The sequence below is a fragment of the Pituophis catenifer genome, unplaced genomic scaffold, assembly GCF_029215685.1.
Source record: "Pituophis catenifer annectens isolate HBS135680 unplaced genomic scaffold, rPitCat1.0.hap2 SCAF_8, whole genome shotgun sequence".
Classification (NCBI taxonomy): domain Eukaryota; kingdom Metazoa; phylum Chordata; class Lepidosauria; order Squamata; family Colubridae; genus Pituophis; species Pituophis catenifer.
In genome coordinates, this window is record NW_027256888.1 from 81,115,495 (window position 1) to 81,129,557 (window position 14,063).

The 14,063-nt window shown below is 43.9% G+C and overlaps 1 protein-coding gene across 1 annotated transcript in view; it reads left to right on the plus strand.

Annotated features, from left to right (window-relative positions):
- The first annotated feature begins 1,403 nt into the window (after positions 1-1,403).
- Positions 1,404-14,063, plus strand: part of ATRN (attractin) — a 208,776-nt gene continuing 196,116 nt past the window's right edge. Inside the window, 1 exon segment of the mRNA XM_070949103.1 lies at positions 1,404-1,807. Within this exon segment, the coding sequence (XP_070805204.1) occupies positions 1,560-1,807 (248 nt within the window). The 5' untranslated portion in view covers positions 1,404-1,559.

Sequence of the window (14,063 nt, forward strand, 5' to 3'; positions counted from 1 at the left end):
TCGGTAAAACACGAACCATATTGTTGGGGGCAAGAGGCTGACTCTATAAACTGCGTAGAAAAAGCTGTAAAAGCACTATGAAGCGGTATATAAGTCTATGGGGTATTGGTATGGCTACTAAGTTTTGTACCTGAATGTCACTGAATGTTTTGCAGAAACTTTGCATAATTGTCTTCCACTGCAGACACTTTTGAGCTACAGATCCCATACTTCACACATTTGTATCCCACGTCCCTCTTGGCGTTTTATAGAAGATTGATGCCTCAATCATCTGCGATTTGATACGGCTCAATGCTATGGAGCAGGAAAGAATTTGCCTTGAAAAAAGAATTATAATTAAAATTGCATAAACACCAATTTAGGCCATCTAGACAGGAAAGGGCAAGGAAAAGATTCACAATGCCCTGCCTTGATTGGCCACAGGACATCTTGTCCTCTTATTATTATACTTTATAATCATGAGAGTTCTGGCACAATAGTTCATGTGATACAGGGAATCCTCGATATACGGCCATAATGGAGCCTATCCATTATGGCCATGTCTTGTAACTGTTCTCTGTTTTGCAATCTTTTTTTGGGGACAGTCGTTAAGTAAATGCACGGTTCTCAATGGGGGCACTTTTGCCGAAAACCAGAAGTAAGTGATAGGCCACGGGGTGCTCCAAACGGTTTGTAGACTTGGAACTGAATCAATAGTACAGGTAGTCCTCGACTTACAACAGTCCGTTTAGTGGCCGTTCAGGTGAGTTATGTTTTACACACTTAATGACCGTTGCAGCCTCCCCCGTGGTCACATGATCCAAATTCAGACGCTCGGCAACCGGCTCGTATTTATGACCGTCGCACTGTCCCTGTGTGTGTGTGTGTGTGTGTGTGTGTGTGTGTCACGTGATCCCCTTTTGCGACCTTCTGACAAGCAAAGTCAAAAGGGGAAGCCGGATTCAGTTAATGACCGTGTGACTCGCTTAACAACTGCAGTGATTCTCTGGCCAGAAATGTCGTAAAACGGGAGCAAAACCCCTCTTAATAAACGTTTTGCCTTCACAACATAAATCTCGGGCTCAATTGTGGTCCTAAGTGGAGGAATAACTGTCATCCTGCATCCACCAGTTGGATTTCCACCTGCCGGTGGGCGAAGCCAGAGGGCAGAGAGGCCCCGCCCCCTCTCCCCCGCCCCGCCCCCCCGTTTTAGCCCGTTGCCGGGAGACCGACACTCCTCCTCCCTCTCCATGGCCTTTCTGTCGCGGTCAGAGCGGCCGGCGCCGCTCTAGCCCTCTCCGTGCCGACGCAAACCAACGGACGCTCGTTCGCCGCCCTTTGGGGCGCTCGTCCAGGGACGGGTGACGTCATTGGGAGGGGACGCGCGTGCGTGATGGCGGCGCGGCGGCTCCGGGTCGCTTTTTCCTCAGGCGGGTCCGGTGACTGAAGGCGGCGGGTCAGCCGTGAGGGAAAAAACAAAAAACAAAAAAAACGGCCGGTCCTCCTTCTTCTCCTCCTCCTCCTCCTCGCCGTCGTCTTTATCCGAAGAGCGACCTTCGGCCACCCGGCGGGCTCCGGCCATGGAGCGGTGGGACCGGCGGGGGCGTCGTCGGGGGGCGTCGTCGGGCCTGCCGGCTTTGCCGTGGCGGCTGCTGCTGCTGCTGGTGCCCCTGCTGGCGGCGCGGGGCGCGGAGTCGGCCTCGGCGGACGGCAAGGCGTGCGAGAAGCCCTGCGCCAACGGAGGACGCTGCCAACCCAGCACCGGCCAGTGCGAGTGCCAGCCCGGCTGGGTGGGCGACCAGTGCCAGCACTGCGGAGGGCGCTTCCGGTGGGTGAGGAGGCCGCCTTGGGGGGGTGGGGGGTGGGGGAGGGCGAGCGAGTGGGACTTGGGGGTTGCCAGCCCTTCCCCCCCCATTCCTCCCTCCTGGGAGAGAGGCTGCTTCCCCTCCCTTCTCCAGACTCCATTGCCCCCCCCACTCCTTCTTTTTGGGGTACGGGGTCCCCAAGCCGCCATTGGCCCCCCATCTTTTGGAACTGGCTGGTTTTGCCTCCTTCAGATGTTCAGGAGGAGAAGCACCAAAACACCCACTCAGCTCAGCCGGGGTAGGAGGGAGGGAATGCCATTATTATTATTATTATTATTATTATTATTATTATTATTATTATTATTATTATTATTATATATTTTATTCATTAAACATGAAACTCAAGTCAAGTGAATAATAATATTCATTATTTTATATACTTTATTCATTAAACATGAAACTCAGACAACTGAATAAAGTAACTAATAATAATAATAATAATAATAATAATAATAATAATAATAATAATCCCTCTCCATGCTGAAAATGTAACTTTTTGCTTTGTGTATATTATTATTATTGGTTAATCTTTGGTGAGATTCACAGCTTTTGAGGCTGGTTAATAGCTCAGCAGCTCAAGTCCTAACCAAGGACCTAGGAACTGTTAAGGTATCGTAGGAGGATGTAAGCTGTTCCAAGTAAGGTGGTTTTTTGTAGAGTCAAAATGTTCAAGTCCGGTAAATTTAGAATTTCTAAATAGCGGGGTAGCCCTTTGGGTATTGCTCCAAGGGCTCCAGTTACAATTGGGACAACACACAATTTCTTTTTCCACAGTCGCTCAACTTTAATTTGCAAGTCCCGGTAGGAGGGAGGGAATGCCATTATTATTATTATTATTATTATTATTATTATTATTATTATTATTATTTAATCTTTAGTGAGATTCACAGCCTTTGAGGCTGGTTAATAGCTCAGCAGCTCGAGGAGTATTATTATTATTGCAATTATTAATTATTATTACTATTATTATTATATATTATATTCATTAAACATGAAACTGAAGTCAACTGAACATTCAAAAATGCATCACAAATACCATTGATTGGCGCTAATGGTTGATACAAGTTGCTGCCAGTGTCCTAGGTATCAATCAAGTATCTTCTTAAACTATATGATTTATTGTTATTATTATTATTATTTACTTTATTCATTAAACATGAAACTCAGTCAACTGAAGGTTTAAAAACATGTCACAAATACCATTGACTGGTGCTAATGGTTGATCGGGTTGTTGCCAGCGTCCTAGGTATCGGCCTTCTTAAGATGTACGATGATGATGATGATGATATTATTATTATTATTATTATTATTATTATTATTATTATTATTATTATTATTATTATTATTATTTCAGGCTGGGCTTGGCATTTTTCGAGTCCTTTGGAAGGACCTGGTATTATTGTTATTATTTAATCTTGAATTTGATTCACAGTCTGGGACTGGTACAAACTTAACAGTTCAAGTCCTAAACTAGGACTAAAAAGCTGTTGAGGTAACGTCTGTATATGATGATGATGATGATTATTATCATTATTAATCATTGCACAGGCAGCCAGATGTTCAGATTGGGTTTGACATTTTTGTCTAAATACGGAGTTGTTATTATTTAATGTCATTGATGTTGTTATTATTATTTAATCTATTTGATTCACAGTCTGGGACTGGTAAAAACTTAACAGTTCACGTCCTAAACAAGGACCTAGGAGCTGTTAAGGTAATGTCTGTATATTATTACTGTTGTTGTTATTGTTATTGATCATCTCACAGTCAGCCAGAAATTCAGGCTGGATTTGGCATTTTTGTCTTACCTATTGAGTCTTTACCAAGGACCTGGGATAGGTAGATCTGGATGTTTGATGGTGCTAGAGGTTTTATTATTATGGTTCTGTGCACAGTCAGCCAGATGTTCAGACTGGATTTGGCATTTCCGTCTACCTGTCGAGTTCTTATATTTATTTGCCATCTATCTCTCACAATCAACCTATTCTAAGCTGTTCACAAACATAAAAAAACAAAGAAAAAGGAAATTGGAACAAAGCGAAAGTAAAATAATAGAATAGAGTCTGCTGTCTATCTAGCAGCCAGCTCCAGAGTCAAACCTCGCATTGGGGTCTCCAGGCCAGTTTGCAGAACCGAGTCTTTAGGCCAGGGATCCTCAAACTTGGCAGCTTTAAGACTTGTGGACTTCAAGTCCCAGAATTCTCCAGCCAGCATAGGTATGCTGGCTGGAGAATTCTGGGACTTGAAGTCCACAAGTCTTAAAGCTGCCAAGTTTGAAGACCTCTGCTTTAGGCTCTTACAGAATGATAGGTTGGGGGTAGCTCTTACCCAATGTATATGCTGCAGAAAGGCAGCGCTTGACTTTCCAATAATGACAAAAGATCAGGATTGGGCAAAGGGTGACCGGATCTTGTCCCTCCTAATTCTCTTTCCCGTCTTGGATATCTGGATAATTGCAATCTTCCCTTTAAAGGGGTCAATTCTGTACAGGGAGTCCACAACTTAACGACCACATTTGAGCCCAACATTTCTGTTGCTAAGTGAAAGATTTTAAGTGAAAATTTCCCCATCTTACGACTTTTCTCGCCACAGTGGCTGAATCGCTGCAGTGATTAAGTTGGTAACATGGTTGTTAAGTGAATCTGGCTTCCCCATTGACTTCGCTTGTAAGACGGTTGCAAAAGGGATCATTTGACCCCGGGATCCTGCAACAGTCATAAATACATGCCAAGTGCCAAACATCTGGATTTTGATCATGATCACAGGGATGCTGCAATGGTTGTAAGCGTGAAAAACTGTACTAAGTCATTTTTTTTCAGTGCTGTTGGAACTTTGAATGGTCACTAAATGAACTGCTTGGTGCTCTCTGAGCTTTTTTTTCTTGCAGATGTTTCATTACCCAAACTAGGTAACATCATCATGCTAGTGAGTGCAGTTTGCTGTCACTGACTCTGCACTCCGCACCAGACTCTTTACTAGCACTGATGATGTTACCTAGTTTGGTAATGAAACGTCTGCAAGAAAACAAGCAAGCTCAGAGGGCACCAAGGACCCCTGATTTCAACCCCGAGCTACAAATATTCTCCTTTATCGATTGCCTGCATTTCAAAAACCTCTGGATAAGGCCATTGACGGAGGGCAGTGGGCCAAACGCATCATGCCACTCGCCTTGCCTAAGTAATTCTTACAACTTCAACTTCAGCCAGACCAACTGAGATGCCCAGGACAGGGTGGCTCGTACCGTATAATTCATTCCCCCGACTACGTGAGGCTTGGAAGAGGAACCTCAGAGAGGTTGGCACCCCTATTCATTAGGCTACATTACTGTGTGGCTGGTCTCCCAGAAGATCTGGGATTACATGTCGAGAGGCTGCCAGGAAGCACTTCTTGCCCAGACTGCAGTCTTTAAAAATAATAATTAAAAAAAAAAAAAGGCACCTCAGTCTGGGCCAGTGTTCAAGAGGTGAAATTGGGATTGGCTTACAACAGTTCCTTTAGTTAAAGTTACAACGGCATTGAAAAAAAACGATTTAGGTCCATTTTTCACACTTACAACCGTTGCAGCATCCCCAGGATCACGTCATCAAAATTCGGACCGCTTGGCCACTGACTCATATTTATGACGGTCCCAGTGCCATGCAATGACCTTCTGACCAGCAATGCCAATGGGGGATGCCAGATTCACTTAACCGTGTTACTGACTTAACAACTGCAGTGATTCACTTAACCCCTGTGGCAAGAAAGGTCATAAAAGGAGACAAAATTCACGTAAATGTTTTGCTTAACAACAGAAATGGTGGGCTCAATTATGGTCGTAAATTGAGGACCCACCTGTAGCTGCTGGATGATGGAAGGCTGGGCAGCACTTCCTCCAGGAGGTTTAGGCCTTCAGCTTCACAGAACGTTTGAGTGGCTCAGTGAGGTGGGGGGGGGGGACTAGAAGGGGCAGTTTTTTTTTTTTTTTTTTAAATTTGATTTATATGCCGCCCTTCTCCGGAGACTCAGGGTGGCTTACAATACGTTAAGGAATAGCCTTCATACTTTTGTATATTTATACAAAGTCAGCTTATTGCCCCCACAAACTGGGTCCTCATTTCACCTACCTTAGAAAGGATGGAAGGCTGAGTCAACCTTGAGCCTTGGCGAGATTCGAACCCTGCAGTAATTGCAGGCAGCTGGTCTTAATAACCAGCTTAATAACAGGGTGCCTTAAACCCCTGTACTACCAAGGCTCTTGGTAGGTTGATGGGAAGGAGCTTACAGGTGAGCTCTTTGTGAAGGATGTGCAAGGTGACGGGTGAAAATTAAGCAAATGGCTTTTGATTCTGTGTTATGTGAAAGTTTTCTGGAAGTCTCTTTGCTGGTAGCTTTTAGTGTAGTTCTGGGTTCTTTAAACTTGGCAACTTTATGACTTGTGGACTTCAATTCCCAGAATTCCCCAGCCAGCAAGGTGAGTTCTAGTCCTGCCTTAGCTCTGCAAGCAAGCTGGGTGACTGGGCCAATCACCAGGAGACTGGGAGTTCTAGTCCCACTTTAGCCACGAGAGCCAGCTGGGTGACTTGGGCCAATCACCCAAGGAGACTGGGAGTTCTAGTCCCGTCTTAGGCACGAAAACCGGCTGGGTGACATTGGGCCAGTCCTTCTCCCTCAAACCAACCCATTCACAGGGTGGTTGTGGAGGAAATAGGAGGAGAGAGATGTGTTGTTCCACGCCTTGGTTTATTCGTAAAAATAATAAAAGGCCTACAAATAAATAAATGAAAAAAAAAAAATAGTCTAAGCTGGTGATGACAGGGGAAGATCTCACACCCTTGCCTCTGTCGGAGTGGTGGCAGATGAATGCAGGCAGATGAGTTGAGGCGAAGGATGGGGATGAATAATCCAGCGGGCATCATTTTCTTGGCTTGGTTAAAACTCAGGGTGAGTCAACAAGCGCGTGGCATTTACTTTGGAGATAAACACTAGGAGGGCGAAGGAAAATGATAGGGTTCTCATCGCAGCCTGAAAAAGGAACATTCCAGGCCTTGCAGGCCGAAAGTCGGTTTTGCAAGGATGGATGCTGAGAGGGAGGTGATTCCAAGGATCAGCCGTGGCTTCATCAGAATGGTTGGATTACAGGTAGGTAGTCCTCGCGTTACGACCACAATTGAGTCCAAAATTTATGTTGCTAAGTGAGACATTGGTAAAGGGAGTTTCCCCCATTCTACGACCTTTTTTTTTTTTTTTTTTGCCACAGTTAAGTGAATCATTGCAACCGTCATAAATATATGTGAGTTGCCAAGTGCTGGGATGTTGATCATGGGACCATGGGGATGCTGCGACGGTCGTAAGTGTGAGTACTGGAAGCAAGTCACTTTTTTCAGGGCTGCTGTAACTTCGAACAGTCACTGAACAAATAATTCTTAGTTGAGGACTCCATTTATCTATCTAACTCTACCTACCTACCTACCTATCTCTTATCATCCATCCATCCATCCAGCTCTCTCTCTCTCTCTCTCTCTCTCATCCATCCAGCTATCTGTCTGTCTGTCTGTCTGTCTGTCTGTCTATCTATCTATCTATCTATCTATCTATCTATCTATCTATCAATCAATCAATCAATCAATCATTTATCGATCTCTATCATCCATCCAGCTCTCTCTCTCCCTACCATCCATCCATCCATCCATCTAGTTTGATATCTCTGTATCTTAATCTCTATCCACCCACCCATCTAATTTATATGGCTGCCCATCTCACAAGATTTGACCCTGGGCAGTGTTTAACGGGGGGGAAAAAAAGATAAAACCATAAACATGTCAAACCCAATCATATTTTAAAAGTGAAAAGATACGAGTGAAACAATTGTTCCCAAATTCACAAGAGCGCTCACTTTGGCAAGTTTTAATTTTCCAGCTGTTTTTGAGAGGCATCTGTTTATGGAGCCATCCCATCCAAACAGACTTTGCTCCTGCGGTGAAGGGATTCCTGAAACATTAACCCACATTTTAGTTTGTAGAAAGTTGCCGTGAACAACTCCCCCATCGAGAAAGATTTCCAGGCCACCCAGATCTGTTTTATTGTCTCGTTACTATCCGATTAATGCAGTTATATTGCTCTTTGATTTCTTTTGTTTTGCCGCTTGTAAGAGACACCAGCTTTGACAACATTCACTTTTATAATTACGTTATACTGGGTTTTTTTTGTTTTTTTGTTTTAGTTTGTGTTTCAACATTTGTTTCTGCTTTTCAAATGGGTAGGGAAGTTTGGAAAGTTTGTTATTGTATTGTTTACATTTGTTACAGCTGTCCAGTCCACCTGATTGCGGCGTTTACTTCCTTATTGTTTAAAAATGCCCTCCGAAATTGAGTAAATATTGTAAACCCCAGGCGCCCTATGGGTGTGCATGCATGCTTAACTTTTCCCATACATTTTATTTTCTGCTTTTTGATTGTGTGTGTGAGTGAGAAGAAGTGGCAGATAGCCTCAGTCCCAAGCCTAAAGACACAGCGAGATGCAGCTGAGTCTAATCCTTTCTTTGCTTACAACACCTAATAGACAGAATCTTGCCATACTGAGGCTTTAACCTACTAACCTAATAGATATTTTCTGGGAGATTCTAGAGTGTGGCTTCAATAAAGGTGAATTTCAGGGTTGAAATGGAAGGTCCTTGCTGCTCTCTGAACTTACTTGTTTTCTTGCAGATGTTTCATTAACCAAACTAGGTAATATCACCAGTGCTAGAAGAGAGGGGGGTTTGCATGTATATGAACAGGGAGCAACCCTTGCACTTTAGCTTATTTGTCTGATCTGGCAGTTCCTTGACTGGGCTACTGATCAAGTGTTAATCTTGGTGTTAAACTCTGCAGGCCCTCCCTCCCACCTAGCACTGATGATGTTACCTAGTTGGGTCATGAAACATCTGCAAGAAAACAGCCAAGCTCAGAGAGCATCACTGACTCCATACCACCACCACCTCCTTCTCCCCCGCCCTCTGCAAACCCCATTCCCTTCTAGCACTGATTATGTTCCCTAGTTGGGTCATGAAACATCTGCAAAGAAGTCAAGTCCTCGTCCTCCTCCCTGCCCTCCTAGCACTGATGATGATACCTGTTTTGGTCATGAAAGGTCTGCAAGAAAAGGGAAGGGCAATTTCCTAAATTATATTATCCTACATATCTTTTTGAAAAAGGTATTATATATATCTGCCCAGTAATAAAAATAATTATGACTGTTCTGATTAATGCAAAATACTCCCCACGGAGTGGTGCAAATGAAATGGTTCAGTTTTGCAAGCATCTCCTTTTTGCAGTCTCCCCCTCCCCCACCTCTAAATTTAATGATGTTACATTTCCAAAGGGCGCATGGTTTTCTTCCCTTTTTTTTTGCTCTCCAGAAACCTTTCCCTCTCTCTGTACGGGAACCTCTTCAGTGTCACGGCCCTTGACTGAAAGTCTCTGTGTGATGTCTGTGGAGATTCTCAGTCATCCAGGTCCCAAAAGTTGCTTTTTCGAAAGGCAACCTGACTTCCTTGGGTTTTTTCCTTGAAGATGTTTTGCTTCTCATCCAGGAATCCATCGGTTCTGGCCGATGAACCAATGAAGCTTCCTGGGCGAGAAGCGAAACGACTTCAAGGAAAAAAACCCAAGGACGTCCGGTTTCCTTTCGAAAAAGCCATCTCTGTGTGTATGATGCTTGAGACACTTGAAAACCCGTCTGGCTGGAGCTTAAATTTAATCCTCTCTGGGTTAGTTAAACAGGTTGTTTTTGCAAAGGGGAAAAAAGTTGGCAGGACAAGTTTCTTCCTTGTGGCCTACTTAAACCTTCATTCCGAACTTGGCTGCAGAATCGTGGAGTTAAAAGCCAGCATCATTTTGGGGCTGTGGAGTCCAATTGGCAGATTGGCACAATTCTTGTTTATTCTTTCGTCTCGGAGTCTCATTGTTCTGCCATGAAAGAAAAACCACTATTGTCTTCCCTTTGTCTGGACTTTTATGGGTGCATTCCAGGTGAAGCTGCAGAGGTCTATGGACTGTCTGGCCAGACTATTTTGTTTTTTTTAAAAAAAAATTTCTCTCCAGCATGAAGGAATAGACTCTGGGTTTAAAACGAAGGGTTATTTCCCCCTCCTTTATATATAACACTTGAAGAGACACGGTGGCTCAGTGGCTAAGACACTGCGCTTGTCGATCGAAAGATTGGCAGTTTGGTGGTTCGAATCCCTAGTGCCATGTAACGGGGTGAGCTCCTGTGACATGTCCCAGCTTCTGCCAACCTAGCAGTTCAAAAGCAGGTAAAAAATGCAAGTAGAAAAATAGGGACCACCTTTGATGGGAAGGTAACAGCGTTCCGTGCGCCTTTGGCATTTAGTCACGCCGGCCACATGACCACAGAGATGTTTTCAGACAGCGCTGGCTCTTCGGCTTTGAAACAGAGATGAGCACCGCCCCCTAGAGTCGGGAACCACTGGCACATACGTGTGAGAGGAACCTTTACCTTACCTATATATTACTTGAGTACTTTTAAATATCAAAACTTTTAAAAAGTTTTTTCTCCCCTTTGGTTAAAAAAGTATGAAATAAAATGGAGGATTTTCTTAATATCAATTATGATAAAGATTAATGAGTTAACAGAAGCATATATTATTACTCGCAGCAGAGGTGGTCAAATGGATTCTTATATCCAGAGAAGATAATATATCTAACTTTGTTTCTTCTCTGAAATTGCTTCCGGAATTTGTGCTTGCAATGGGAAAAAAACCCACAAAACTTTGATTTTGTTTTTATTATAGAAATGGCTTGTACATACTATTGGGTAAAAACAAAAAGCTGTGGTTCTAAGGTCATCTTCTACGGTGCTAAAGAGAGTCAGAAGTTGGTGCCTTTGTCTTTCCTTTTTCAAAGGAAGAATGGGATTAAAAAAAATCTTTAGGGTTCAGGATCATTGGCATTTGTAGGACTGCTTATTTGGACGTGCATTATATACATGCAGGTAAACATTAGATTCCCAAACTGTCATTCACTGCGTAGGCATAGAAGGGACAAGTGATTTTGCAATAGTTACTTACTAGGCTTAGTGGCGGCTGACTCAAAGCGATTTCCAAAAGAGGTTGAGATTCTAGAAAGAATACAAAGAAAAACAACAAAGATGATTAGTGGACTGGAGGCTAAAAGATCTACCGAACGTTTCTTGGAATTGGGTATGTCTAGTTTAATGAAAAGAAGAACTAGGAATGAGATGATAGTCATACTCCAATATTTGAGGGGCTGCCCCAAAGGAGAGGGGGTCAACTTATTTTCTAAAGCACCAAAAGGCAGGACAAGAAACAACAGATGGAAACCAGTCAAGGAGAGAAGCAACTTGAAACTAAGGAGAAACTTCCTGACATTAGGACAATTAATCAGTGGAACAGCTTGCCACCAGAAACTGTGGGTAGTCCATTCATTGGTTGTTTTCAAGAAGAGATTGGACAGCTATTTGTCTGAAATGATATAGGGCTGTGATGGTGAACCTATGGCACGCGTGTCATAGGTTGCACACAGAGCCATATTGGTGGGCACGCGAGTGTTGCCACCAATATGGCAACTCAGCTCCAGCACTCATGCGCGGGCTGGCCAGCTGATTTTTGGGCCTTCTGGGCCCAACGGAAGTTGGCAAACGGGCTGTTTCCGGCCTCCGGAGGGCCTCCGGAGAGGTGGGGAAGGCTGTTTTTGCCCTTCCCACGCTCTTAGAAAGCCTCTGGAGCCTGGGGAGGGCAAAAAAAACGGGCCTAGCAGGCCCACCGTGCCATCACATGCCAAAAGTGGAGGGAGCATGGGATGCATGCGTGGGGGGGGGGTGGCAGGGCGCATAGAATTATGGCTGTGGGCATGCACGCGTGCGACCACCCCGCACTCCCCCAGCTTTTGGCAAGCGATGGCAAAAAGGTTAGCCTTCACTGGTATAGGGTTTCCTGCCTGAAGAGGGGTTGAACCACTGGTGGTATTCAGCCGGTTCTATCCGGTTCGTGCGAACCGGTAGTGGCGGTGGGAGGCTCCGCCCACCCGCCCAGATGTAATCACACCCCGTTTTTGACGCTCTACGCATGCACAGAAGGCCCTGAGCATGCTCACATTTGCAAACCGATAGCAAAGGTAAGTGGGTTGGACTAGAAGACCTCTAAGGACCTTCCAACTCTGTTATTCTATTCTGTTATTCTGGTTTGGCTGTTGCTGAGTTGACTTTGGTTTTGGAAGTAATTTTAGTTGGATGGCAACCTTACAAGAATGAAGGTTAACGTTGGTAGAACCGGAGGGAGATTTCTAACTTCATGACCAATACCAATAGTTCTTGACTTACGGCCCAACATTTCTGTTGCTAAGCGAGACATTGGTTAAGTGAGTTTTGCCCCATTTGATGACCTTTCTTGCCACGGTTGTTAAGCGAATCACTGCAGTTCTTAAGTTAGTAACATGCTTGTTAAGTGAATCTGGCTTCCCCCATTGATTTTGCTTGTCAGAGGGTCACAAATAGTGATCACTTGACCCCGGGACATTGCAACCGTCATAAATGTGAGTCAGTTGCCAAGCGCCCAAATTTCGATCACGTGACTGTGGGAATGCTGCAACTGTCTTAAGTGTGAAAAACATTCATAAGTCACTTTTTCCCAGTGCTGTCGTAACTTTGAATGGTCACCAAGTGAACTGTTGTAAATTGAGGACTATCTGTACTAATGATAAATAAATAACCGTGTTTCCCCCAAAATAAAACCGGGTCTTATATTAATTTTGGCTCCAAAAGATGCATTAGGGCTTATTTTCCGGTTAGGTCTTATTTTGGGGGGAAATACAGTACTAAACGCCTCCATCTGCTGACGATCTTAACTGGGGCTTATTTTTAGGGTAGGGCTTATATTAGTAGCATCCTGAAAAATCATACTAGGGCTTATTTTCCAGTTGGGTCCTATTTTCGGGGAAACAGTAGGTTTTTTTTTTTTAAAAAAAAATTTGATTTATATGGCGCCCTTCTCCGGAGACTCAGGGCGTCTTACAATGTGCTAAGCAATAGCCTTCATACTTTTGTATACTTATACAAAGTCATCTTATTGCCCCCACAAACTGGGTCCTCAATTTACCTACCTTAGAAAGGATGGAAGGCTGAGTCAATCTTGAGCCTTGGAGAGATTCGAACTTGCAGTAATTGCAGGCAGCTGAATGTTAATAACAGGCTATTATTCTGCTGCGCCACCAGGCTCTTTTGATGGTAGTATTCTATATTTGATTACAGGTGCTTCCTTGGAGTGCTGATAAGCTTCACCTGGATTGTTTTGGTTTTATTATGTAAGATAACAGTGTTCCGGAAGATCATTATGTTCCTGAAAGTTTTAGGAGATACGTTAAGTGCCTTATCTGTACTCTCAGAGAGATAACATCGTTTTATTGTGTCTTGGCATGACATGGAAAGTCCTGCTGAACCTTTTAAAACTTGAATTTGTTGGGAGTCCTGTGGTCTACTAGGATCCAAGTATGAAAAGGATACATATTAGGGCATTATTTCTGAATCTTAGCAATTTTAAAGATATGTGGACTTCAATTCCCAGAAGTCCCAGGCCACTATTTATGGATTTCAACTCCCAGAATTCCCTATCCAGCATGTGTATTGAGTTTAACTCCCAGCATTCCCTAACTGGCATAATTTCCCAGCCAACAAGATTGGGAAATGCTGCCTTTAATAGGAGTGGTGAGATTGATGAAGGTGTTGTGTCTCTTCGTACTTAAATCCAGGTAGTCCTCGACTTACAGCTGTTCCATTTAGTGACCGTTCAGAATTGCAACAGCACTGAAAAAAGTGACGCAGCCATTTTTTTCACATGACTGTCGCAGAATCCCTGTGGTCACATGATCAAAATACAGAATCTGCTTGGCAACCCGTTCATATTTATGACGGTCGCGGTGTCCTGAGGTCAGGTGATCACTTTTTGCGACCTTCTGATGAGCAAAGTCAAAGGGGAAGCCAGATTCACTTAAGAACCGTATGACTAACCATATGCAGTGATTCGGTTAACAACTGTGGCAAGAAAGGTTTAAAAATGGGGCAAAACTCAACAACTGTCTCACTTAGCAACACATTTGGGGCTCATTGGTGATGGTGAACAAATGGTTGTAAGTCGAGGATTACCTGTATTGTTCTCTCAATGGCAGAAGGATTTTGCCTGCTGCTGAAGTCTGACTCGCACCTAAGCAGAAAAAATGGGTAGAATTT